The sequence below is a fragment of the Osmia lignaria genome, chromosome 13 (assembly GCF_051020975.1).
Source record: "Osmia lignaria lignaria isolate PbOS001 chromosome 13, iyOsmLign1, whole genome shotgun sequence".
Lineage (NCBI taxonomy): Eukaryota > Metazoa > Arthropoda > Insecta > Hymenoptera > Megachilidae > Osmia > Osmia lignaria.
Genome location: NC_135044.1, coordinates 8801565 through 8827174, shown reverse-complemented (window position 1 = coordinate 8827174; position 25610 = coordinate 8801565). Strand labels below are relative to the sequence as shown.

The 25610-nt window shown below is 38.0% G+C and overlaps 1 protein-coding gene and 2 long non-coding RNA genes across 12 annotated transcripts; 2 read left to right on the top strand and 1 right to left on the bottom strand.

The window, feature by feature from the left end:
• Nucleotides 1-235: 235 nt before the first annotated feature.
• On the bottom strand, nucleotides 236-25610 carry IP3K2 (Inositol 1,4,5-triphosphate kinase 2). 7 transcript variants are annotated; one of them, XM_034319414.2, is made up of 8 exons: nucleotides 24890-25600; nucleotides 21467-22542; nucleotides 20789-21110; nucleotides 20463-20703; nucleotides 1855-1935; nucleotides 1384-1761; nucleotides 643-855; nucleotides 236-568 (listed from the first exon to the last, which is right to left on the bottom strand). In XM_034319414.2, exons 1-8 carry the CDS (start codon nucleotides 24895-24897, stop codon nucleotides 236-238), a joined length of 2652 nt encoding a protein of 883 aa, XP_034175305.2. In that variant the 5' UTR covers nucleotides 24898-25600. The 7 variants fall into 7 exon arrangements, with proteins under 7 accessions (XP_034175305.2, XP_076547901.1, XP_076547902.1 ...); XM_076691786.1 differs by lacking the exons at nucleotides 20463-20703; nucleotides 20789-21110; nucleotides 21467-22542; nucleotides 24890-25600 and adding exons at nucleotides 11805-12145; nucleotides 12216-12382; XM_076691787.1 differs by lacking the exons at nucleotides 20463-20703; nucleotides 20789-21110; nucleotides 21467-22542; nucleotides 24890-25600 and adding an exon at nucleotides 17480-17843.
• On the top strand, nucleotides 818-3258 carry LOC143306021 (uncharacterized). Of its 2 annotated transcripts, none has more exons than XR_013063296.1 (4): nucleotides 818-956; nucleotides 997-2768; nucleotides 2843-3032; nucleotides 3118-3258. It is a non-coding gene; the product is annotated as an uncharacterized LOC143306021 (long non-coding RNA). The 2 variants fall into 2 exon arrangements; XR_013063297.1 differs by having other exon boundaries at nucleotides 2843-3020; nucleotides 3118-3254.
• LOC143306020 (uncharacterized) lies at nucleotides 20013-24596 on the top strand. 3 transcript variants are annotated; one of them, XR_013063293.1, is made up of 3 exons: nucleotides 20013-20152; nucleotides 20231-22831; nucleotides 23188-24200. It is a non-coding gene; the product is annotated as an uncharacterized LOC143306020 (long non-coding RNA). The 3 variants fall into 3 exon arrangements; XR_013063295.1 differs by lacking the exon at nucleotides 20013-20152 and adding an exon at nucleotides 24463-24596 and having other exon boundaries at nucleotides 22539-22831; nucleotides 23188-24304; XR_013063294.1 differs by lacking the exon at nucleotides 20013-20152 and adding an exon at nucleotides 24414-24544 and having other exon boundaries at nucleotides 22539-22831; nucleotides 23188-24304.

Genomic DNA, 25610 nt, shown 5'->3' with positions numbered 1-25610 from the left:
GTCGGGTCGCACGTCCCTAGTCCAAAAGAATAAATATTCAATAGTGAAACACACTAATACTGATGTGCGAGGTAAGGTGATTTAAAGATGATTACCTTGTTATTGGATCCTTATTCTATCAGACACAACATACACTAGAAAGTCTCTACAGATAAATAAGCTTGCATGTTATTGATTAGATATTCTCTTCGTTTATAGCTCGAATGCGTGTGTCCTGAAGGGAAATGCGGTGCAATTATGTTTCTTCAGAGTTCCATATATCTTGGAATATGTCTATCAGATTGTTCACGCCTATCAAGTAGCCATCTTCATGGTTTCCCACTTGCCATTCAGCGTCGTGATGAATACGTGGCAAGTGGTGAGGCAGAGGTAATGTTTTTGCAAAATCTATCATCCATATGCCAGCGTTTTTGGCGTCATGAACGAATAGTAAGCTAGATCCAACTACCTCGTGGGAAGCAAAGAACGGCGACGCCTTCAACGTGGCTCGGATCGCTTTCAGACGCTGAATATATTTGGGTACTGCGTGCGGATAACCTTCCACGAATCGTCTCAACGCTTCTGTCACCTGACAATCAAATTATGGGATAATTTTATTTTCCAAATAACATTTTCCATAAAGTATGTAAGAATGTAAAAAACCTGTTCTCGAGTTCTAGTCGTTTTGAAGTCCTTCGACGAGCCTCCATGAGCAAGTTTAATACCCTCAACGCGAAAACCCAGAGTGGCAGTGCTGGATATCGTTTCTCGCCATACCATGTACCTTGGTTTTGTCACCCCTTGCACGCGACGTTCCTCGGCACTCGGTGCGCTTGGGTCCACTTGTACCATTTTTTCGTACATGTCTTTTCGTAACTGTATTCAGAAATCGAAACACCTTAACTGATTTATATTACCATTCGATACAGATGATTCTGAACTTGAGCTGTTCTTTGAAGGAGGGGGGAGGGGTCGAGGTGGAGGCGTCGAAGACGAATTTTCGGTTCCGGAAGTTAGGTTTAGATTAGGTTTTTTGGAGGAAAGCAGTATATTTGGAGGAAACCTAATATCCGGTCCCGGAAGTGCGGGAACCATCGGCACCCACTTAACCCGATTTACACGCCCACCCGCTGGATATCGCTCATGATCGACCTAAAGGCTTGACTGAAGGGTCGGTTCAGATCTACAGACGACGGGGGACAAGGAAACCAATACAGCTGCAGTCTAAGCACATGAAAATTTTGTACTTAACCTAACCTAAACCTAACCTAACTTCCGGAATCGGAAATTCATCTTCAGCGCATTCCCCTTGACCCCTTCAGATCCCTTTCATTCAAAATCCCCCCCAAAGAACAGCCTTGACTTGGGTTCGTTTCAAATCATCTTCTGCTGACGTTTCTTTACCTTAGGTCTTTCCTTGGCTTTGGCAAGCTCCGACTCGAGATACGTCCTGACGCCGACCTTGCAATCCATCACGCAGGGATGTTCAAAGTCACCGAGGAGATCCTGGAGTTGCAAGTAAGAGGATACCACTGTCCTTTTGTTTATAGCGTCTCCGCCGGTACCGTCCTTTTGAAGCGTCTCTGCTGACTCAGTCTCCTCGGCGTTACCTTCTTCTGCTTCCTTCAGGTCCAATACACCTTTAAACTCCGGCACATAAGGCCTCAACACGTCGTTCATCAACAAACGAAAACAAGCTTCCTCCTGGGGGCAGAGTTTCTTTAAAATCGTCCCTGGCGTTGGTCCTGCTCTGAAGTTTCCTTGGTGCCCTGCTAATTGTACCTGAAACAACACATCTGTTAGAGATTGGTTTGATTTTGATTTCATCAGAATTAGTTGCACTATTTTAATCGTTGGATTAAACATGGTACTCACCCAGGGATACCGTTGTTTCTTGTAGGTCTGGAAGAATGGTGTCCAGTGAACGATGTTCCTAAGTTTTCTCCAGCCAGAAGACTGCAACAAAATTAAGGACCATTTTTTCTTTTAATTGAATCTCTCAAAAGTATCCACGAGGTCCTTCAGACCATTGGATGTGAAACCTAGTGAGATAGGCTTGAATGAAAAACACCTTATCCTAATTACACGTATGATTCTAAAGACATTCGTTTCTTTTTATTTCAGATGAATGACGGTTTCTCTTAGCATTTCTCGCCGGTTACCTTCGGGATTGTACGCTCGTTAGACCTATCCGTATGGTCAGACTCCCACTCAGAACTGAGGTCATCACCGCTGCCCTCTCCCCATTCCAGATTATTCTGTGGCACTTGGAGTAGTTGAAGATACTGTTGGTATCCCGAACGATTCTCCTCTCCGTTATTCTGACCTTTGCTGCACCTACAGCATCTGGAATGCCTGCTCGTACAATCGGTGCTGTCTTTGCCGGAGGACTTAAGGTCATTCACATGATCAATCTTAATTCTCGTTCTCTCATTACCGTCTTCTTTCTTGTCCGTTTTATCCAAGAAACCGTTCTTCTTCAACGGTATTGTTTCAACGGTGTTACTCTCATTGGGGAACGTGTTTTGATCATTTTCAGGGTCATGATCGTCGTTGGACGTTTCGGTGTGCGATTGAGATCTGGTAAACGATGGCGACGGGCTACGAGAAGAGGATGGTGATCGACGATCAACGATCGACGTGGAGAATCGCCTCGAGTGCCTTCTATTTCGTGATCTGATCATTTTCCTTTGGTTCAATGACCTTCTCTCGCAATCCTCACCGCTGTCCACTCGCTCGTCGACGCTTGCTTTAGAGCATACCACTATCTTTGGTATCGTTATCCTATCGTAAGTCTTTTGCATCTTTGATCCTCGTTAGATAAATGGATAGCCCTTTTTCTTTTTTTAATTATTCTTTTTAGAACGTTCCAGAGATATCGGCGACCATTGGAATGAAATTGTCGTTTAAGACAAGATTCTAACGTTTATTTATAGCGCCCTGAACAGTTCTCCAAGCATTTCTACAATTTAAACATTATAACCGTCAGAGACTATACAATCTCTATTGATACTTCCAAGAATAAGACAATTTCTTGAAAGGTTTTCTCCAAAGTAGCAATTTTCATTTACAACCGCAAAGACTATAATTTCCTATGTGTCAGGACAACCTGAATAACCGTGTAAATTTTCTTTTCAGATCATGAAAGGATCCCACGATTTCACCAGAACCAAACAGATAATCACCAATTTCATCGAGACACTTTCTCTTTCAACCAGCCTCTATCCTTCCTGTGTACACCACCAAATGTGAGCATGCTTTTCAAGAACTAATTAACCGACGAAGAAAGGAGGAAAAAGAAAGAAGGAAAAGGAACGACGGTTTAAGAGGCGAACACTTTCGTTTCTCGATGCTTCTTTGTAATTATTTTAATCACGAGCTACGACCGAATCGAGGTAACTGAACAGACTGGACGTGTCCACCCACAACGGGTGTCTCTTCTTCTTTCGAGGAGCGTGGAAAGCGAACGAACCGTGTGTGCCACTTTTTATTCGACGATGCGACTCGGCTCGATCGGAATCGCGTTACGCAAAATTTTGTCGGCTTTGCAATCGCGAGTCCCCCTCGTTAAATATGACAAGTGAAAATGAACGATCCGTAATCGTATCGTTTACCGAAGATACGATATGGTTTAATACGTTCACTGCGGATGCCGCATTGGCAATGATCTTAAAGGGTTACGCGTAGTTGGGATCGGGTAATTTTCAACATTTTTTCTTGCCGTCCTAATAAATATTTACTACCAAGTGAAATATACCATAGAAAAATACATGTTTAAAATTAGTTTTAAGATTTTTTTTTAAAGTAAAATGTTAAATAATGGAACGCCTTTTTCTCGAGAACGCTTGCGGTAGCCACGATATCTTCTAAACCGCTTATTTGAAATCAAAACCAAGGAAGATTGAGATAGTATATTGTATTGTTAAAGGCCTGAACGAAGGATTTTTAATTCCGTTGAAATATTTCTTTTTTATCGCAAAGAAAAGGAAATTTTACCACCTCAAAAATCGGATTTTTCAGTAAAATTCTTGTCATTTTGGTGAAAATCAAAATTTCGGGTAAATCTACAGAATTACGGCTTCTGCGAAAACGGTATTTTAAAAATTTTTTTAAACAATATATTTACTTACAAATAACTATTATATGACGGCGCATCGCAAAAAATTCATAAATAAGAACTTTTTAAGGTTTCTTCATGGACAATTCTAGATGTAAACAAATACTTTATTAAATTAATATCAAACACAAATTCGATAATTGTTTATTATTTATTGTTTCTTATTTTTGCATGCGCCTCTTACACTTATCTTTTTATAAATATTGGAGTATATTCTGACCAAAATCTGATAAAAAAACAACCGTTTTTCTATAAATTTACCAAATTTCACAAAACCCTTTGTTCAGGCCCTTCAATCTTTGATTTTGATTTCAAATAAGCGGTTTGGAAGATATCGTGGCCACCGCAAGAACAGCTGTATTTCCCCCATTATTTAACATTTTACTTTTAAAAAAATCTTAAAACTACTTTAAAATATGTATTTTTCGATGGTATATTTCACTTCATAGGACGGCAAAAAAAATGTTGAAAATTACCCGATCCCAACTAGGTGTAACCCTTTAATAATATTAGTATCCTCACAGTCGGCTTTCAGATCCATGGGATTTCTTCGGATCGTATGTTTTAATCGTCTCGACGAATATCGTTATCGGCTTGCGACGCGATTTGCGATGAATCGGCGTCGCTTAGGTTGCGCGTTCCTCGACCATGATATTACATAATATCGCTGAGGCAAACGTGACGCTTTCAATTCGCGATACATTTACTTCTATTTAACCGATTCAAGACCGCGATTGTAAGGAAAGAAGCTCCAAATCTGGAATGTTTTTTTTTCACGAGTTTCCAATTATTTATTTCCAACGCCTAACACCTAATTGTTTCATTATAATTTTCGTCAATTAATAATGCAAGAATTGTTGGCAAATGACCCTTATCGCGCGTCCGTTCGCAGATCTAAGAGAACTTCCTCTATGCAATACCGATAACGATTTTGAATCAACCGAGTTTTAGAGAACGAACCTAATATGACCCCTAGTAGAAGAAAAAATTTGCCCTTTGACTTCCTAGTAGTCAAATTAATTTTGATTATTTTTAAAGTCCTCTTTTTGAAAAAAATGATGGAAAAAGTGCAAGTATTCATTTGAAACTTAAAAATGAAAAAGAACCAAATTATGGTTTTTGGAAGATTTCTGACTCAACCATATGTAAACATTATTTGTTTATGTTATTAAATAAAATAATAAACAAAATAAGATAAACTTCAACCCCTTAATATTATAATTGAATAAGCAAACACAACGTATCTTTTTCTTAGAATGGGTAGCTATGCTAGTTTATTATAATATTTTAATGCGCGCATTTTACGTATCTACGCGTGTTCGTTTGAGCAAACGGCTACACGCGATCAGCTGTTCACCCAATCGCCTAAAGTAGCACCCCGGAAGTCAATCAGTCCACCGAATCTTCAATCGTCTATTATGTCAATTTCATGTCAATAACGAAAGCTTAAGATTGCATTTCTTTTAACAGAGAGAGAGAATTTATCATCTTCACGGTGTTGAAAATTGCTTTTCTTTTTATTATAGAGTTACTTTGAAACTGCAAGGAAATTTACTTGGACTTGAGAATCTCAAGATCAACGTTCATTAAGAAAGAAATAATAATACTCACTATGGATCACTTACTGTCACACATTACACAGATAAATCCGATTAATTGAAGATAATCAACTTCTTTAATGAAATTTTACATCATCCCAGTGAAGAATTTTAATAAAGGATCTATAAATCCTTTTCCAGTACACTTCTCACAATTTTACAAATGAAACGATTCTATGAAATTGAAGGTTTCATTCTTGAATGAACTAACGTTGATTTTTCACTCGGCACAATAAGGAATTTTTTTCTTCACTAGTTAAATGTTACCATGATCACCGGGCTCGTAGAGCGGAGATTTGTTTTAAAGAATCCTTTATTTTATAGGTAAATTAATAGGTTGATCGCTGTGGTAGACGAGTTTCACGATGAAACCATTCAGCGAGCTCGTGCGAACCGGAGTCAAGCGATCGAAATGCGTCATCGACTAATTAACTAGCGCTTGCTAGCGTCATTAGCGGAATTATCAGGAGTGGATGAAACGTTGGGGCGATCTACTGTTCGACGGGTCTTTCGAGCAACCGGAAGTAGCCTTACTCTATGCTGTTTTCCACCTTTATTGTTAAGGGGTTACGCCTAATTGGGATCGGGAAAATCACGGAATTTTCAAGATTTTTTTTTGCCGTCCTAATAAATGTTTACTATGAAGTGAAATATACCATCGAAAAATACATATTTTAAAGTAGTTTTAAGATTTTTGTAAAAGTAAAATGTTAAATAATGAAGGAAATACAGCTCTTCTTGTGGTGGCCACGATATCTTCCAAACCGCTTATTTGAAATCAAAATCAAAGATTGAAGGGCCTGAACGAAGGGTTTTGCGAAATTTGGTAAATCTATGGAATTATGGCTTCTGTGAAAACGGTTGTTTTTTTATCAGATTTTGGTCAGAATATATTCCAATATTTATAAAAAGATAAGTGTAAGAGGCGCATGCAAAAATAATAAACAATTATCGAATTTGTGTTTGATATTTATTTAATACAGTATTTGTTTACATCTAGAATTGTCTATGAAGAAATCTTAGCAAGTTCTTATTTTATAAGAACAAATTTCTTATTCCATTACTTTAAATATTAATGACCTTTTTATTTATGAATTCTTTGCTCTTCTTGCGGTGGCCACGATATCTTCCAAACCGCTTATTTGAAATCAAAATCAAAGAAGATTGAGTTAGTATATTGTATTGTTAAGGGCCAGAACGAAGGGTTTTGCGAAATTTGGTAAATTTATAGAAGAACGGTTGTTTTTTTATCAGATTTTGGTCAAAATATACTTCAATATTTATAAAAAGATAAGTGTAAAAGGCGCATGCAAAAATAATAAACAATTATCGAATTTGTGTTTGATATTAATTTAATAAAGTATTTGTTTACATCTAGAATTGTCCATGAAGAAACCTTAGCAAGTTTTTATTTTATAAGAACAAATTTCTTATTCCATAACGTCAAATGTTAATAAACTTTTTATTTATGAATTTTTTGCGATGCGTCGTCATATAATAGTTATTTGTAAGTAAATATATTGTTTAAAAAAATGTTTAAAATACCGTTTTCGCAGAAGCCGTAATTCTGTAGATTTACCCGAAATTTTGATTTTCACCAAAATGACAAGAATTTTACTGAAAAATCTGATTTTTGAGGTGGTTAAATTTCCTTTTCTTTGCGATAAAAAAGAAATTTTTCAACGGAATTAAAAATCCTTCGTTCAGGCCTTTAACAATACAATATACTAACTCAATCTTCCTTGGTTTTGATTTCAAATAAACGGTTTGGAAGAAATCGTGGCCACCGCAAGTGATCTCGAGAAAAGGGCGTCCCATTATTTAACATTTTACTTTTAAAAAAATCTTAGAACTTCTTTGAAACATGTATTTTTCGATGGTATATTTCACTTCATAGTAAATATTTATTAGGACGGCAAGAAAAAATCTTGAAAATTACCCCCTCCCAACTAGGCGCAACCCCTTAAGGGGCTATACCAGTGTAACACTTTTGGAAAAACGACCTTTTTTTTGCAATTTTTGAAAGTCTATACTCTCTAGAATATCATATTAAAATTTTAAGGTCGAATCTCAAATAGTTTAGGAATGGCAGCGTTCTAAACAGTAACTGCTGGCATGTCAGAAACGCGCTTACCGCCGATGGATCGCGTTTTTCTCAAATTTGCTGCAGCTCTAACTCGAATACAAATTGTTGCATCGGCTCGAAACTTTTTTCAGCGTGTTCAGTACACGTTTTGCCATACCATGAAGTAGGATTTTTTTGATTGGATGAAAAATGTCAATTTGGCACTATAAAAACTACTATTCTTTTAGGCTACATTCCAAACTTTTCTTCAAAACTTCGCCATTTCGTCAGATTTTGATATTTTTCAAAAATCCTAGTTCATGGTACGTAGAATACCTTCTAGTTTAACAGCGTTTTTATTATTTTTCATTTTAAGCACTTAGACGACGGCAATCACTGCAGCAGTGCAGCAACTTTTTTTTTTTTGGAGTCCTGGGAGATAGCGAATAAGTCGCTTGTGTTTGATTATTTTTGTACCAAAAAATTATTATAGATATATGATTTGTAACTAAATACATCCCTGGAGTTTAAAAACATTGGTTGTAATATTTCTTTAAAAAAAAAATTCCCGAAAATCATCTGATATGGCCCCTTAACACCCTGTACACTGAGTTGCATTGAACTTGTCGCAGTGAAGTTGGCCACGCATTCACTCACCGACGCGGCGTGAATGCGTTAGTGAATTTGTAGCCAACTTCACTGCGACAAGTTCAATGCAACTCAGGGTACAGGTATGTTGATCATCAGCTGACGCGATATTTTTCTTTCATAAATCATTATACGCGTCTCAGTCATTTATACTAATAACTTTTAAATGTTATTAAGTACGTAATAAAAACTCCACATTATGCTGTCATGTGTATCCGAAGCATCGACGAAAAGAAAAAAAGGAGGAACAAAAACCCTTGACCCAAATGCGTTACGGCAAAGAAATATTCGATGATATGCTCCTCCAAGGTTCGAACCATCGGGAAAAGTAATATGAATCGGTAAAAATGGACACGCGTGGACAATTAGGTGACGTCAATGAAATAAATTTCACACATGGGCAACATTTATTCTCTCTGAAAATTTGTAACTTTCTAAAAATAACTTTATAAGATTTCCAAGCGTGATCAAGTTTTTTTTCGTACTCGTTGATTATTCAAATTTATAATAATACGATAACTTGTTTTTTGTTTTGTCTTAATTGAAATACGAGTTACCGGTATCATGCGTGATTAATGATTTACCGTCACTGATTAGCCGTTTTCTGGTTAATTGGCGAAAATCATGATCGCCAAATAAGCAGAGCACAGCATTCCGCTTTTGAAGAGAACTCTTTTTTTTTTCAGATCGGTGTCTAATTGGACCGCGCGCTCGATTAGGCAAGAAGAAATCGTGAACGAAAAGGGGAACGATCGCTAATCAATCCATACTAGTGCGACTACTCCCTAGAGTTGCACAAACTTTTTATTTCATACTAATTATCCGGCTTTCTTATATCTAGAACATAGACAATTATAGAATTGTGAAAATCAAGCAGTAACGTGTTGAAATCTATATAAAAAATAAAAATTAAATTCTGTTCGTTGGTAAGTGCATCACATGAGAACGGCTGGACCGATTTGGCTAATTTTTTTTTTAATGTTGGTAATAGTCCGAATAAGGTTTTTAGGGAAAGAAAAATTGGAAAAGTTGCCCGGAAAAATGGAAAATCCGGGAAACTTTTTTTTTCTCAATTTTACTTTGTTGGCACATTTTCAATAGCTTTTCACAAATTCACAAAACGATTTATTGAAATTTAGACAGGACGTCTGTCGGGTCAGCTAGTTAATTAATAGTTTTTAATTTGTAATATACAAGAGATTGATAAAAAGGGAGAAAATTAGATGGATATAAAAAGAAAGTTCAAACGATTTAGTCCTTCGGATTGATTAGCCAATCGATCATAATTTTCTAATCGATCATCCGGTTGTCGAGCTCTTTGCATTTAATTATATTGGATTGTTCCAAAGCATACAGAATGAGAGTGAAACGCGTATCGATACCTTGACTCGATCGATTTCGAAATCTCTTCTTTTTTTTCTTTCCTCTGAATCGATAATTAATAACTTCGATCCTTGGAGTCGTCAACCTTTTAAAATTCTAAAGCGTTTAAAATGTTTTTTAAAGGATAAGATATCTGAAAGCTGAGCAATTTAAAAAATGAAAAAGAATCGAGATCTTTCAAAGGGAGGGCGCGATCGACGGGATACGGATTTTTTTGAAACTTGCAGTATTTGAAGATGTCCTCTCCAAATTTAATTTCCCAAAGCAGTAGCGCGCGCCCCTCGAGATTTTCCGAGAAAATTGCATGAAAATTGAATAAAAATCGCTGTACTCCGTTATAAACAATTTGCGTATAAAAATGAACAACGCTTCAAATGGCTGATGGCGTAACGTGAAATACTGTCCAACAGTGAATTTGTTTTCCGATTCTGAATGGGTGATTCTTATAGTGTTTTGTACGCTGATTACGAATCTGCATACCGTTTTGCTCCTACTCGTACAATTTTTGAGAAATTTGATTTTGAAAAAAAATCATTTTTCAGATTTAAACAAATTTTCTGACGTAATTATAAAAGATATTGAAATTCTATTTACACTAAAAAATTCTGTAGACTTTCCTGAATACAACGATACCTATCTTTAATACATTGTAAATGTTTAAGTATGTTTAAACGATCATTGAATACGGAGGGACCCCGATTTGGCACCAATTTTTTAGGATATTTTTCAATTTATCTGAAAAAGTAGAGATCCGGCGTAAAATCGAATTATACCACGCGATAGAGCAGATTTTTATCTTGAAAAACCACCTAAAGAAAATTGCAACATCGATTTTTTTATTAAGCCAGAAAGCAAAATAGCTTTGCGTGAGACGAAGTACCAACAGTGGCGCTCCGCATCAGGACGGTTCCTCGGCGTCCCGCCTAATGTAGTTGCTTTAAGTCCCGACGCGGAGCGCCACTGTCGGTACTTCGTGTCCAGCGAAGCTATCACGCTTTCTGGCTTGATAAAAAAATAGATGTTGCAACTTTCTCTGGGTAGTTTTTCAAAATACAAATCTGCTCTATCGCGTGGTATAATTCGATTTTACGTTGGACCTTTACTTTTTCAGATAAATTGAAAAATATCCTAAAAAATTGGTGCCAAATCGGGGTTCCTCCGCGTTCAATGATCGTTTAAACGTACTTAAACATTTACAATGTATTAAACATAGGTATCGTTGTATTCAGGAAAGTCTACAGAATCTTTTAGTATAAATAGAATTTCAATATCTTTTATAATTACGTCAGAAAATTTGGTTAAATCTGAAAAATATGTTTTTTTTTTCAAAATCAAATTTCTCAAAAACTGTACGTATAGGAGCAAAATGGTTTGCAGATTCGTAATCAGCGTACGAAACGCTATAAGAATCACCCAATGGGAATCGGAAAACAGAAAAAAGTTAAAAGGGTATAGCCGGGTAAGATGGTCAAAAGTGCCCCCAAACCAAATTCGACTTGCTATGAACCATTCGATAGGTGATCAAACAAAACCATTCTGTAATATGTGTCTCACAAATAGAAATGTTTCTGATTTTTTTCAGAAATTTCGAATGTCATTAAATAGGAGAAATTGGCCAAAAACCTCGCAATTACATTTTTACCCGTAACTACCCTCCCAAATGAGATACAGGGTTGAAACTTGGCACAGACTGGTTTTTTTTAATCACCTATCGAATGGTTCATAGCAAGTCGAATTTGGTTTGGGGGTACTTTTGACCATCTTATCCGGCTATACCCTTTGCTGGACAGTGTAATCAGTAGGTTGATGGTTCGAGTCTCGCTCTCGATATTTTTTTTTTTTATATTATTTTTATGTTCGATTTTTTTCCCAATGCCCACAAAATAATATGCATAATTAATATAGTATTGGGATAGATGTATAATAGTATTATCTAATAGATATATTGATCTGTGGGAAGGTTGTTAGTTGATTGGAAAGATGGAAAAATAAAACAGATAATCTCAGAGTTTACCTTTTTTCTACCAACAGGAGTCGGGCTACGTTGATAATCATCAGCGATCCCCAACAAGCAATCATCGCACTTGCAATAAAAATTGCTGCTCGATGCTGAATCACTGGACAGCAAAGAATTGTAAGTGCTCCCGCTCGTTTGACTGTCCATCGAGTCGGTTCTACGAAGAAGAAAATTCTTCCTCGTTCTTCCTCCATGATTATTATCCACTTCGTTGTTGTCGACCTCGTGCAGATTTTGCTTCTCTATTTTCGCCAATAGGATCTGTTCCATTAAATTCAGCGTCGGCGGCGTCGCCAACGTAGGCGACGCTAACGTCGTTGGCGACATGCTTCTGCTACCTGTGTATTTAGAGTTTCCACCTTTGTCTTCCGACTCCATCCTCTCGCTTATTCCACGAGTAATTTTTACCTTTCTCCGACGATGCAACACCGGTTTACCACTTTGCAATTCAGATTTCCCTTCTTTCAGAGATCCCTTTTACTTTTACTTTTTACAGAGAATTGCGGTTCAGATGTTAACGTCACTTATCCATGGTTGCAGAGATTTCTTAAGTTTAAGATCCTTCATTTCTGTTGCTTGAATATTTTCAAGGTATACACTTTTTAATTGTTAAATGACGAATTGTAAGTACACTTATTCACTTATTATTTATGGCTGTCAATTTCTTTCCAGGCCTCACCAACACGAATACTGGTAAAATAACTCCTCGTCAAAGAATCACCCAGATTTAGGAAAGAAAATGTTCATTTCAACCCTAATGTGTTACGATCGTGTCTGCGGTGGGTATAATCGTGACTACCTTTGATCTGGCCCGTTTCACTTGTTAATGATTTCTCCCAGTCGGCTCTTGACGCGACCCAAGTTTATATGGGCGGTAACTTAATCAGCGAATCACTGATCGCTGATGGTTATTCTCAGAATAAAACCTCCGCCTATCTTGTTAAACTGGATGAAGGATTTTGGCAGCAAGGAGGAACTTTCGCCAAATAAGTACACCCAAGGGCAAGGACGGCTTTTGTTAGTTAGGGACAATTCTCCCACCACTCGTGTTTCAGACTCTATATGTATTATTCGGTTCCCGTCGAAGAGTGATTTCAGTTGAAGTCAATCAAACAGGCGAACCTAGTTTAACCAAAGCAAGTCATCCTTGTACCTGAATATACTATTCAGAAAATTTGCCTTTTCAGTAAATTAATACTCGCAAAGTAACAGTTCATTGTTATTCTTACAAATACTCCACTGTTTCAGAAGGTACGATCACCTCCTAGATTGGATCTTTGGTGACACGTAACAATACCCACACGTCTCATGGACACGATTGTTAGCCTTGACGCGGTTGAACTTCACTCCAACACGAGGATCAATTTCTGCAGAGTTACGTGTCCCTATGTTATTCAACGCTTAGACAATTTGAACGGTTGAGGAAAGACAAAGAGCGAGCAATCGTCAACAAACGTGATCTCTGCTTTTATATAACCAGCTGCCTGGATCAGGGACTCTAATCGTGAGAACCTGTAACTTTGCGTTTTCACTTTATCTATAAACTGGTTAGTACTGTTGGAATATTCTTTGGATTACAATTGAAACAGTTCGTGCATTCGAAACTCTTCCAAGTACATGTTCCACAGTGAGAGTATATTCAATCTTTAAAAGATTCTACAATTTTCAAGATAAAAGGGTAAAACCACTTTCGATCAAACAGAAATTTCATGTAGAAACATAGTACAATTGCAATGGTAATTCTATCGAGAGGTTGAGAAGAAATAAGATATCGAATCGGCCGCGATCGATTACGTTCAATGCACGGTTGCATAGCTTTTCCTCCGGTGACCCGAATTGACTGTTTCCTGTTACCAGTCGTCCGTGTATTACTATAATAGATCGTCTATCGCATGTATTACATATATGGTATGCAACACGTGCGCTGCATAACCGACTAAAACGTGTGCACGATAACACAGGTGATAATCCTGCTTCTTTGACTCTGTCAACATCTGCCAACATCTGCCGCGACTTAGCTTTACAAACGGCACGAACGGATATTCTCTATAGAGAAGATATTTGAAAATTCTATTCCAAGGTAATCTTCTTTAATTTTCGAATGATTGGATAATTTGAAATTGGAGTTTCACCAGGTTTCATATGTTCTGAAATTATAATTAATAGATACGATAAATTAAAGTGAACACGTCAGAGTCACGAATAGCTAATACTGGCTCGTCGTCGTTAATACGTAAAGGTATTTTTATCCTTTTCTTTTTTAATAATGTGCCGTTTAATCTGTCGTTTCTTCGAGTCATAAAATATGCAAACCGTCAGCTCGGTAAACGGAGAGACACACAGAGACGTCTGATTCATTCAACTTCATCCAGTTACGTCTATCTCTGTTCTTTTGAATGCTCGCGATCATGCTGATCGCCCGACCAGACAGGAAACAAAAGGTGTACGGTTACTCTTAGGGATCGTCCTCTCTTGCATAATGAAGCAGTATTCGATTGACGTAACGTATTTGCGATTCGTTTCGCTGTAAATAGTCCGCGTATCTTTATTTCTCGATCTCGTTCATCTTTCAAACAAATCACGATGACCGTTCGATTTTCTGAAACTTCTACGAATGCACGACTGCTGTGGGCTGAAATACACTGGTGTCCAAAAGTTAAGCATAATTGGTAATTACGTGGATTTTACGAATTATGATTAACTTTTGGACACCAGTGTATTTTGAGAAATTGTACAAATTATTTTATTAAGATATCTACTTTTGTCGTGTTAAAAAATTACAATTTGTTGAAATCGTGAAAGAAAATAGTGAAGGATAATTTTTCAACCTTTTTATGTGAGCCTATAGCTTTGGTAGTATGAGCATATATAAATGGGTCCACCCCAAAATCCCGACACCCAAAAGTTTGGGTGTCCTAACCTAAACCTAACCCTAACCTAACCTTACAAACAGTTACACAGAACTAACCTAACCTAATCTTCCAAAAAGTTACACAAAACTAACCTAACCTAACCAAGAACATGGAGTTTTGGCTGTCGGGATTTTGGGTGCCACCGATATAAATATGCAGTGGGTCACAAAATTATTCGCTCACTGTTTAAAACAGAATACCTCGTTTAAAATTGCACCAAATGACTTCAGGTTTTTTGAGAAGTTATACAAATTAATTTACTAAGATATGTGCTTTTGTTGTTTTAAAAAATTACAGTTTATCGAAATCGTGAAAGAAAATAGTGAAGGGTAATTTCTCAGCTTTTTTATGCGAGCCTTTAATGAAAATTTAAAATATGTCTTTCGTAGATTCAATTAAGGTATGTGGATGCTGAAAATTTCATCGAGATCGGTCACTTAGAAGTTACAAGTAATTAAACTTTCCGAAAATCGCGACTTTTCACCTAAGAACATAATTAGTCACGTTCTTAGGTGAAAAGTTGCGATTTTCGGAAATTACCAATTATGCTTAACTTTTATTCTACTGTATCATTGAATAAAACTTCGAAATTGATACTATCAGCGAGTAGTGGAAAAACTATCAAAGAAGTAAGCATATGCTTACTAGAAGTGGAATGATAAAAGAAGATACGAGTTGAATCAGTTTGTTTTAAGATCTTGATCGCGATGGCGCTCTATCATAATAAAAGACGATATCGTTGCTTATCGAGCCCGGAATCCGATGTTTCAACTTGTTGAACAAGTTAAATAAAGAGCCGTCTAAAAACAGGGAACAAGCCACGGCTTAAAGATGATTCTTACGTCAGTTTTGTAATCGATCTCGTTATGTAAAAGAAACTATTGCATTCCACACTTGAACTCCCTTAAGAGGTTCCTTAGCAAATGAAATATAGCACAATTTTATAGTAGCAACGATTCTGGTTCTTTATCACTGACTTGTTCGATCAGATGAAAGCGATATCCCAAAGTAAAGATTTCCTGCGATGGATATTACTTTCCCTTGTGGGGGTGTGCGGGTACCCGATATAACGGGTTCGGGCGCGCCTTCGATACATGGGTGCAATCGGGTAGCCCGACTATTTCGGGTTCGGGCGGGCTCGGAAAAAATCGGACGGGCTCGGGCGGGCGTCCAATACATGCGTGCAATCGGGTAGCCCGACTATTTCGGGTTCGGGCGGGCTCGGAAAAAATCGGACGGACTCGGGCGGGCGTCCAATACATGCGTGCAGTCGGGTAGCCCGACTATTTCGGGTTCGGTCGGGTACAGTCGGGCAGATTCGGACGAGTTCCCGCGGGCCGCGACCCAACTCTCATGTTACTTGTTAATACTTGCAATAAGCATGTGCAAAATCTGTTTTATATGGAATTTTGGAATAAGATAATTTGGGAGCTCGTCCGAATCAGCCCGACTGTACCCGACCGAACCCGAAATAGTCGGGCTACCCGACTGCACGCATGTATCGGACGCCCGCCCGAGTCCGCCCGATGTTTTCCGAACCGAACCGACCCGACTAGTCGGGAACCCGATGCATTAGTCGGGCCGCGCATCACTGTTCCCTTGCGGAAATGTCAGCAGTGGTCTGGTCTAATTGTAAGATATCCACTTTTTTCGGGTCACCCTGTGAATGTTTCGAAAGCGAAACGTCGCGCTGAGTCGAGTTGAGAATTTTCAATGGGGGCCATACCGTTCCAAATACTATTTTTCAGTCAATCTTTTATTCATAACGCGTTTTGACATACTCTTCTGTCAACTGGCCTACACACGTGTATCGCGCAACAAGGTGGCACTGTTTTTCTTCAATCTTTCATTCTTTTAAAACCATCATATCATGTCTTGTGCCTCCTAATCTCCTAGGCTCTCTCTAAGCTTTTCCAAAATTAATGGGCCAATAATTGATGGCTCCATCGAAGGAAGCATTCTTTTGAATAACGAATGATTGAAATATATAACAAGTCATTTTTAGAGGCGGGCCCCTTCACATATATAACATAAAACAAGTGGCTCAAATAAAATTTATAAAATTAACATAACAGCTTGTATAACTAATTTAGATTTGCATTTACATCGATTAATATTCAAGTAAACATTTCTCTTCTTGCATTATACGCAAAATAGTCTTATGGGGACCCTGGACCTTGGGGGGCCCTGGACGGCCGCCTAGGCAGATTAGGCTCAGGGCCGGCCCTGAATGTATAGCATCAACAGTGATAATTAATAAGTTAATAGATTTATGATTTGACGTAGATTACTAAACATGCGTAATACGCGCGCAATCGTTTTTTATTCCTTTTGTTTGAAATGGATGGTAAACAAATAAAATAAAAGTCAGAGTCGGAGTAAATACCTTCTTTTATCACTACTTATCTTTCTCGGGATTGATTTGCGGTCTCGTATGACTGGCTACCTTACGTCTATTTTTGTGAGCACTCGGTGTCCTTGCTTTTTTTCCAAATTATCAAAGTAGAATCTACTTTCGAAAATGAAAACAGCAATCGGATAACGAGATCTAATAAGCATTTAGACGAATCTATTTAAGCATTTTGCAAGCATGGAAAGTTTAAGACTCTGCCCTGAAATTAACACGGAAATTAACGTGGGTCTACTAAAAATTGCTTAAATGCCAGGCCACAGAAACGGACACAAGCTATAATGAAATATTTTCGGTACACTCGACAAATGAATCTTAGCAACAGAAATGACACAAGTTGCAAGAAATACCTTGTAATAATCACGGTCGACGTTTCTGTCGAGTATATCCTCTAGCCTAAGTTCCCTTTCCTCTCCATATTCGATTTTCATGGTCTTAAATAACCATCTTTCACGATGTTTCACTATCCCACGACGATATCTTCCTTTCCTTCGTTCCAATTGACGGATATTCGAATTCATTGAAAGCACCGCGAATCGCATAGTAACCGAGCGATAAATTCTTTCCTGTTTTTCGATAGCAGGATTGCTGCATATTTTTATCACCGTCCGACAATATCTTGATTAATTTTTCCCCGACAAAATTTGATTTATATACCTTCTTAAAAGACAAACGATAATTGTCTGATGGCGATTAGTCGCTGACAAAGCGTTGATGGAGATATAGATGAATTAAAAAATACTCCACGATTCTTTATCTATGATATTTTGATATCTTGTCGACGGTCGCATAAACAACAGACAATTTTTAGTCACCTGGGATTTCAAAAGCTGCTTCACATTGCAATATGGTAAAGGACTTTAACCGAAACTTTCAATTAAAGTTTAATTAATAAATATGATAATGATTGAGTTACCATTTAATGTTGCGTTAAGCAAGAGAAATTTAGAAATTTTCTACATCAGGAATTTGAAGATCTAAAAGGGACGAAATAAAGCTTCGCTATGCAGAGATTGATCCTCGTTTTCAGCGTCGTTCAACCCATCAAAATATCCTGGAATTACCTCCTCGATTTTACCGCCACACGAAAATACTCCACTGAATATTCCAGTTTATTTTAGCTGCAGGTATTCGTCGTGACAACAAATCTTATCCTCCACTTTCACTAAAACGTTCACAATAAGAATTAGAAAGAAAAATAACGAAGAAACGATTCAAAGTATCTTTCACCGATGGTGATACGAGCAGAGACGTCGGAGAGACTGGAAGAAACGAACCTTCCAGTTTGCGATTCGTACCGCGACTCCGCGATTTTCTTGACCCATTAGAGAGTAGACGGAATGGTCAAAAAGAGTTGGCCAGCTTCGAATCTCGCGGATGAAATCGCGTCCTACGCGCTGCCAATAACAATGTGCCCTCCTCTCTCTCTTTCTATGCTATACAGAATGTCTTTAGAATTACCATCATTCTCTATGCAAATATAAATCAAGTACATGAACAATATTAATGGATAATTCTATGAATCTTCAAAAATTGTTCACCACTTTACCAGCCATTAGAATACCAGCTTGACTGGAGGTGTTGAACTTTTGGCAGTGAATGTATGGAACAGAAAAAAAAAAAAAAATAGAACGATATTTGAAAGTAAAAAGTCGGTTTACCTTTTCAGACTAAAGGATGAATTCTTTGACGCGATGCTTTGATACTTTGATTTAGAAGAGCCTTGGATTATTCTTTTACAAAAATGAGATGAGCTTTTAGATTATATTTCATTCCTATTCCTTTGGATTTAAGATGAAATATTCAAATCATAAAGGTGGTTGTTTCTGTCGTGAACCTTGCCAATCTGTTTCTTTAATTTCGGAATTCCTCTTCCACGTTCCAAGCGAAAGGAATAACAGAATTTACGGGAGTGTTTATGAACCAAGTTTTTGTTCGGATGATAATCGAACTACGTCAATACCGCTATGTTTTCTCAAAGCGAAGAACATTTTAGCCAGACGATAAAAGAGATCCTTTGGTAAATCTAGGAACCTCTTGTTATCTCCGTTAAATATACAATAATAATTATCAATTCTAATTTGAAAAAAAAAAAAAATATACCCTTCCTTTTTTCAAAGTCGGTTAATTAGCCATTCGTATGGCGTAGATTAATGTAATTGTATCTGATAGTCCTCCGTTTATATATAAAAACACGTGTACATATGTAGTTACAAAGGTCGTAGATTTCATAAAACTCGAGGACGTCAAAGTGTTAATACTGTATTACGCTCGAGTATGCTAGAACGCGGTGGACACCGGTTGAACCCACGCAAAGAATGCATAAAACGAACGTACACGCGCGCAACTGGTTTATAAACACGTTGATCCGTATGTTAAACGAGTATTCGTAGATAAAGACAAGGATGCACGTTTGCACGTACAATAGGAGAGGCATAACAGATTCCAAGACCTTCCTAAAAGAATGTTCATTCGCCTGAACATAACACGTTTCACTCTCACGCGAGAGCCTCCCGTTCAATGGGGAAAAATAAATTGGCGAACATTGAACAGTAATTGCTCGTAATTTTCGTTCTTCGGAAACATGTTTATCTCGGAGAGAGGATTCTTGGTAAACTATACCTCTTCGTTTTATCGTCCGTTTCTTTAAGCTAAACCAGAAGCTTTTGCAGATGAAAGCTACAAAGAAAAAAGAAAAGTGAAAAATGAAAAATAATGTGCGTTAAATATAGAAGAATGAAACGTAGTACGAAAGGAATAAGCGTGTAGATAAGAATATCCCTATGTATATATGTGGCTGAGTTCTCGACTTCATTGAACTTGTCCAGATATTAAGAAGAGTTTCATTATTCGACGAATGAACAGTTCGTTTGTTCACAAACTGGAGCAGAAGAATGTGTGACGTTGCGTAAGATAAATTACGCGGCTGTTCAGCCGAACAACAGAACGTGTTGATGGTATCACGCTAAACATAAGCTTCTCCTTCGCTTTAACATTGAAATATTTATACACCTGGAATGGAAGTACGTCAGAATAGCGGAGAAAAACCGTTCAATGGATTTGCGTAATTACTATTTAAAGTTTTTCTTGAATTTCCTTAGCAATTTGCTCGCCCCCTTAAAAATAACTTTAGTTATTTCATAAATACGCTTCCTTGAAACAAGACAATTCCGACGCATAAGGATAAGCTGGAGACTATATTTTAAATAAACCCATCCATCATTTGCATATTACACATACATATTTCTCTTGAGATTTAAATAACCACTTAATCAATAATAAGGTATTTATACATGCTTTTGTCCAAGAAGAAATTGTAATGTTCAAGCTCACCTTGGTAGATTTAACTTGTTGCAGTTCAGGGACATCAGATTCATCCCCGCTAAGGCTAGATGTGATAGAGCAGTCTGAGATCTTCCGTGTTGGTGGAATGTTCAGAAATACCTTGGCTTTCTCTTGCAGCTCTGAGGAATTGTCCGGTGTGTACTGTACAAACTGAGAGTTTAGCTTGGAGTAATAAGCATCGGGATTATCCAAACAGGAGTTCCTTCTATTTCCTGCCTCGTTATAATTTCTAAAAAAATATTCAAGCATTACGCCTGGCAAGCATTAACAACAGTGCAAATATATAGATGTAGCTAACAATGAGAGGTAAATACCTTATAGCAACTGCATTCATGGAATCAAGACACAGACAGCACGAATCCGAATGTCTTCTACTGCGACAGACCTGTAGGTATTGATTGTCTAGAGACTCTCTTATATCGTCACAATCCAAGCAAGAACAACTGCTCGCTTGACTAGGAGTTCCACTGGTTCCATCGTACTTCTCAACATCCAAGTCGTTTCTCTCTAGCTTCTCATCAAGATAAGAATAATCTGAGTAATCACTGACCACTACGCTCGGGGTTCTCCAATATCTGGGTCTTCCCTCGTTCTGTTCAGACTCGCTTCCCTCTACCATATTTGTGCTGTCCCATCCTGCCAAATGATTGCTCGTTAAGTATATTAAATTTCTGTAAGAATTAATTACCAAAATTTTCTGATTATTTAAAAATTTTTATTTCAAACGTTCCAAGTGTCTAATGTAATAGTAAACAGAGGTATGAACTGCTAATGCATTTGAAGAATTTTAATTGTACCGCCATTACAAATAGAAAATGCAACGGGTCAATAGAACTGCGCGCGTAGAAAAAAAAAAAAGGAAAGGAACGATGATGTCATTGACACAGCACGCGTGGTCAGGAATCGTGTTTTCAATAGAGCGTCTCCCCTCTCTCCCTCTCTGTCGCTCTGACTGTAGAAAGCAACTGGTGGCACGATTCCATCCCCCTCACCTTTTATTTGATCCTCATCGCTCAAGACCGCGCTATCAGAGCTACAGCATCTAGTGACCCGTAGTTTGTGTCGTTTCTGTTGGTGTGTGGTCAGCGATGCGTCCTCGTCGCTGGCCGCGGCCGAATCGAGGCTCCAGCAACGCGCCATGGAGCCTCTCCTTCGTTCAGAGTCGGTCTCTATACCCTCGTCGCTTTGCGGGCTTTTGCTCAGGGATCTTACTACCGGCATCCTGACCGTGTCGAACTCGTCGTAAGTCTCGTTCTCTTCGATCGGATCCACGACGCTTTCCACGACGTTCTGTTGCTTTTTCGACTTCATCGTGACCCCGTTACCGGCGTCTCTCTCACCGAACAACCGTTCGAAACCTCGTACCAACTCGCATACCGATGAACCGCCGTCACTCTCGGTGATGTACTGATTCTCCACGATGCCGACGCGTCGTTTACGCGTGATTTGTACGCCCGAAGACGACGTCCCAGAGTTTTGCTTCCTCGATTTCTCCACGACCGTCTCCTCTTCCGATTCTTTGCCCGACCGTTGCCGCGACAGTTTCTTTAATTGGCTCACTTTCGAAATTGAGGGACGCTTGCTGTCACATCGACCGTTTCGTTTTCGAGAGGATACACATCGTCCTCTCAACACATGGTTCCTCGTCGTTCGATTTGAAATACGCGAGACGCATAGCGCATCGACTCTGAACCAATCGCAACCACGGCGTCCGCGATAGTAGAGGCCGCCATGTTCGATTCCATCGACCACGCAAGAGGTAGACGAGAAACGTAACCTGATGAGCTGACCCGGTTTAAATAATCGGCTGCAATTCGATTTAAAAGGATCTCTGTCGTCATCTTCCGAAACAGTACGATCTTCTTTACATTTTTTTCTTTCGTTTAACGTAATTCGTTGCTCCTTGCAATTATCGATCACTCGATCCTCCTCGCTGTCCGACTCGTAGATCGAATCTACCCTCTTTACGAAATTCACCTTCTTTTTAAGGGGATTTCTTCTTCCGTTGACTTCGATATTGTTTCGCAATCGATTCGCAACGACCATATCGTTCGACAGGATCGCCTGACTGGAACGAGGTAAACGTTAAATTTCGATAATAAAGTTTCAGCGCCCGCTCTAGGGGCGAGCAACCCGGACGTTTGTCCGGGGCGCCATTTTGGCTGTAAGTGTGAGAAAAATATTGATGTGTTAAATGCGCGATTAATAAAAAATTTCACATATCGATTTTTTCGTTCGCTAAAAATTTACAGTGCCTAGCGTATTTATATTGTTTATGTCTAAAAGCTGAAAATATTTACACTATTATTGAAAAATTAACGCAGAATTTGTAAAGGACGTTTGTAAATTTAAAAGATGTAATAAAAAAGTTTGCAGAACTGAAAGTAAAAAAAAAAAATTTTTTTGTGATTTTAGCGTAGTTTACCTTGTTTTATTTTCAAAATAATGGCATTTTGATTTTGCAATAATACACATTTTTAATAGCATTTAAAAATGTAAAAAATTATATGGTTAACAATTTGTGGCTAGGTACAGATATTTCTTAATTAATTTCTACTGTTTTGTACAATACATACTGCTTGATTATCAATGTTACGTTATGTTATATGTTTCTTTCTAAATATATGCTTTTATTAAAATTTAAATAAAATGATTTGATTTTTATTGAAAATAAAAAATATGTACCTGTATTTAAAAAATATATATTCTTAAGGGGCGGCAATTTGTCTTTTTGTCCGGGGCGACGTAACCGCTAGAGCGGGCGCTGAAAGTTTCAAAAGTTTCGCAAGTGTTTCGAGTATTTAACAGGTATGTACGTGTTAATCGTGAAAGAAATATTTCTTTTTTACTTACAGTAACTCATTTCATTCTACTCTTCAACAGTCCTATGTAAAAAAAGAAAAGTATGACAACGAGACCGCTTTTATGGCGACACGTTCTAGGTGACATAAATTTTTGTAATACCAACACCGTCATTACCAGCTCTTATCTAATCTCAGAATTATACCATTAGACCTAATGTATCTCTATTTCCCATACAAAATGGTCAACACTGCGCGTATAGATAATGATTAAAACAATTGAGAACAACAAATGGTAATACATAATAATGACGACATAGAAACGATAGCGGTTAGAGTCGATGTAAATAATAATTGTGTAAAATGTTCCCGGTGGGCGACGATTACGTGTTGCTTCGGTTGCTTCTTTGTTCCTTGTCGAAAAATAATGTATTTCGTGAAACGAAGCATCAAACTGGAAACGAGGAGTCAAGGACCGAATATCCGGGTCGAAGAAATTGCGGAGGGAGAGATGCAATGGAAGGTATGCCAGGGTTGCTTCTTGCTCCTTCGATTGACGTCACAAATGCGTCATTGAAGGCAAAGAAACAAGAAAGTGCGATTGAATGATCACGGTTGCAGCAACCGCGTTATATATATATATATGTATTATGCCCCGTTTGGTATCGTTGATTCTTTCTCTTTCTCGACAATCGGTCCATTATCTCGTCAGTTCAAGTGCCCCTTGGCCACTTGAGCCTATCTGTGCTGCTGCGACCGTTCGACTGTTTCATTGTACAAAATAACCGTGCAACGCAACTAGACGGAATTATGATTTTTATTCTCTTCTCTCTTTCTTTTTTTATGTATCGCCCACGCATTAGCTTCTACTGGCTGTGTGTACCTCCTGATTACGCTCGGTATAAAACCCGAGGGGAAGATAAGATTACGGTACAGGATTCCTGTTAGCTTTTTCCAAGAGGAAACGATGTGTAACACGCAAATAATAGAATTGCATTGATGTAAATTCCATTTAGAATAACACCACTGGTAAGAATTTTACATGTTTACCCGTTATATCCTGATCGAACTAAACTCGTTACTTTGTGAAAAAGAGATAAGAGGGTTTCTAAACTTGTTCCGAGACATTTTGATGTAGCAAAGTAACAAGGCGCCTTTCACTTTTCCCTGGTTCAATCGAAACGAAGGGAAGGTTCGACGAACACCGTGGATGGATTTTCTGGAGCTACTGTATTTGAAAATTCGAAGATGACACGAACGAAGGATGGCTAGTCTCGACTAACCCAGGCTCATATTTCTCACGAAATCGGGTCAATGTCGGCTCAAGGCTAATGACTCGTCCGTGTTCCAGATAGGCAATAACATTATGTATACGCTTACATTCAATTTTAGGTACACATGATGGTTTAAACGAATCAGTTAGAGAAATTTAGCCAGAATATCTCTGGCTAAAAATGTTCAATATTCCTTCTGGCGATTCATTGTCCTCAAACGAAGAATAAAATATTAGTTATAAGAGATTCATGCAGAATATGTGTTATTAACGTGCAAGAAAATGAACTTGAAAAGAAGAAATCTTATTTAAAACTTTTTATTTCATGTTATGTTCCTTACCTGTCCATTTTGATGCTGTATTCTGCATTTTATTCTCGTTCGATAACATGAAAGCGATCGCAATGAATTTTACATTTTAAGATATTCAAGAAAAATTTGTAGAAGGTAAGAGAATGCAATTAGTTGTTAATACATAACACCTTTACGTCGCGGTAAAATTCGATTTTTACAATTGAAATTAAAGTAGTTCAGCCAGACGCCTTCAACGCTCATTGTCGTTTCTTGTCCACGGGTATTTAATTTTTGAATCGGTGGTAATTGAGAAACGCAATGTATGCAATGATTGTACGTCAATCGTAGCTGATGGCCGACTGAACTCGAGTTTTGAACTTGACCACTCTGCGGTGACCACCTATACCCGAGTTCCTGTGTAAAAGGAGGGGATCGATTGCATTGAAATCGCTTCTCCTAGAAGGGAAGCTTTCCCACCTACAATTGACGCAAGTGTGTAGTTATGATTACACCTGTAACGCTACAAGCTTTCCATGCCCCTACCATGACCGTGCTAATTTGTTTTTTCTCTTCTGACCGTGAAAATATTATGAAGTTCATGGTTTCAATAAACACGACCACCATTAAAATGATGCGATAAAAATATCTTTCATTCGTTCTCAAGTAATAGTACATTTTATCAAATTGAAATACTTCGTTTCTATCGTCTAGTTGATGTTACAACATAGTAAAAGTAGTTTCTGTTGAATTGGTCAAATTAAAAATTATA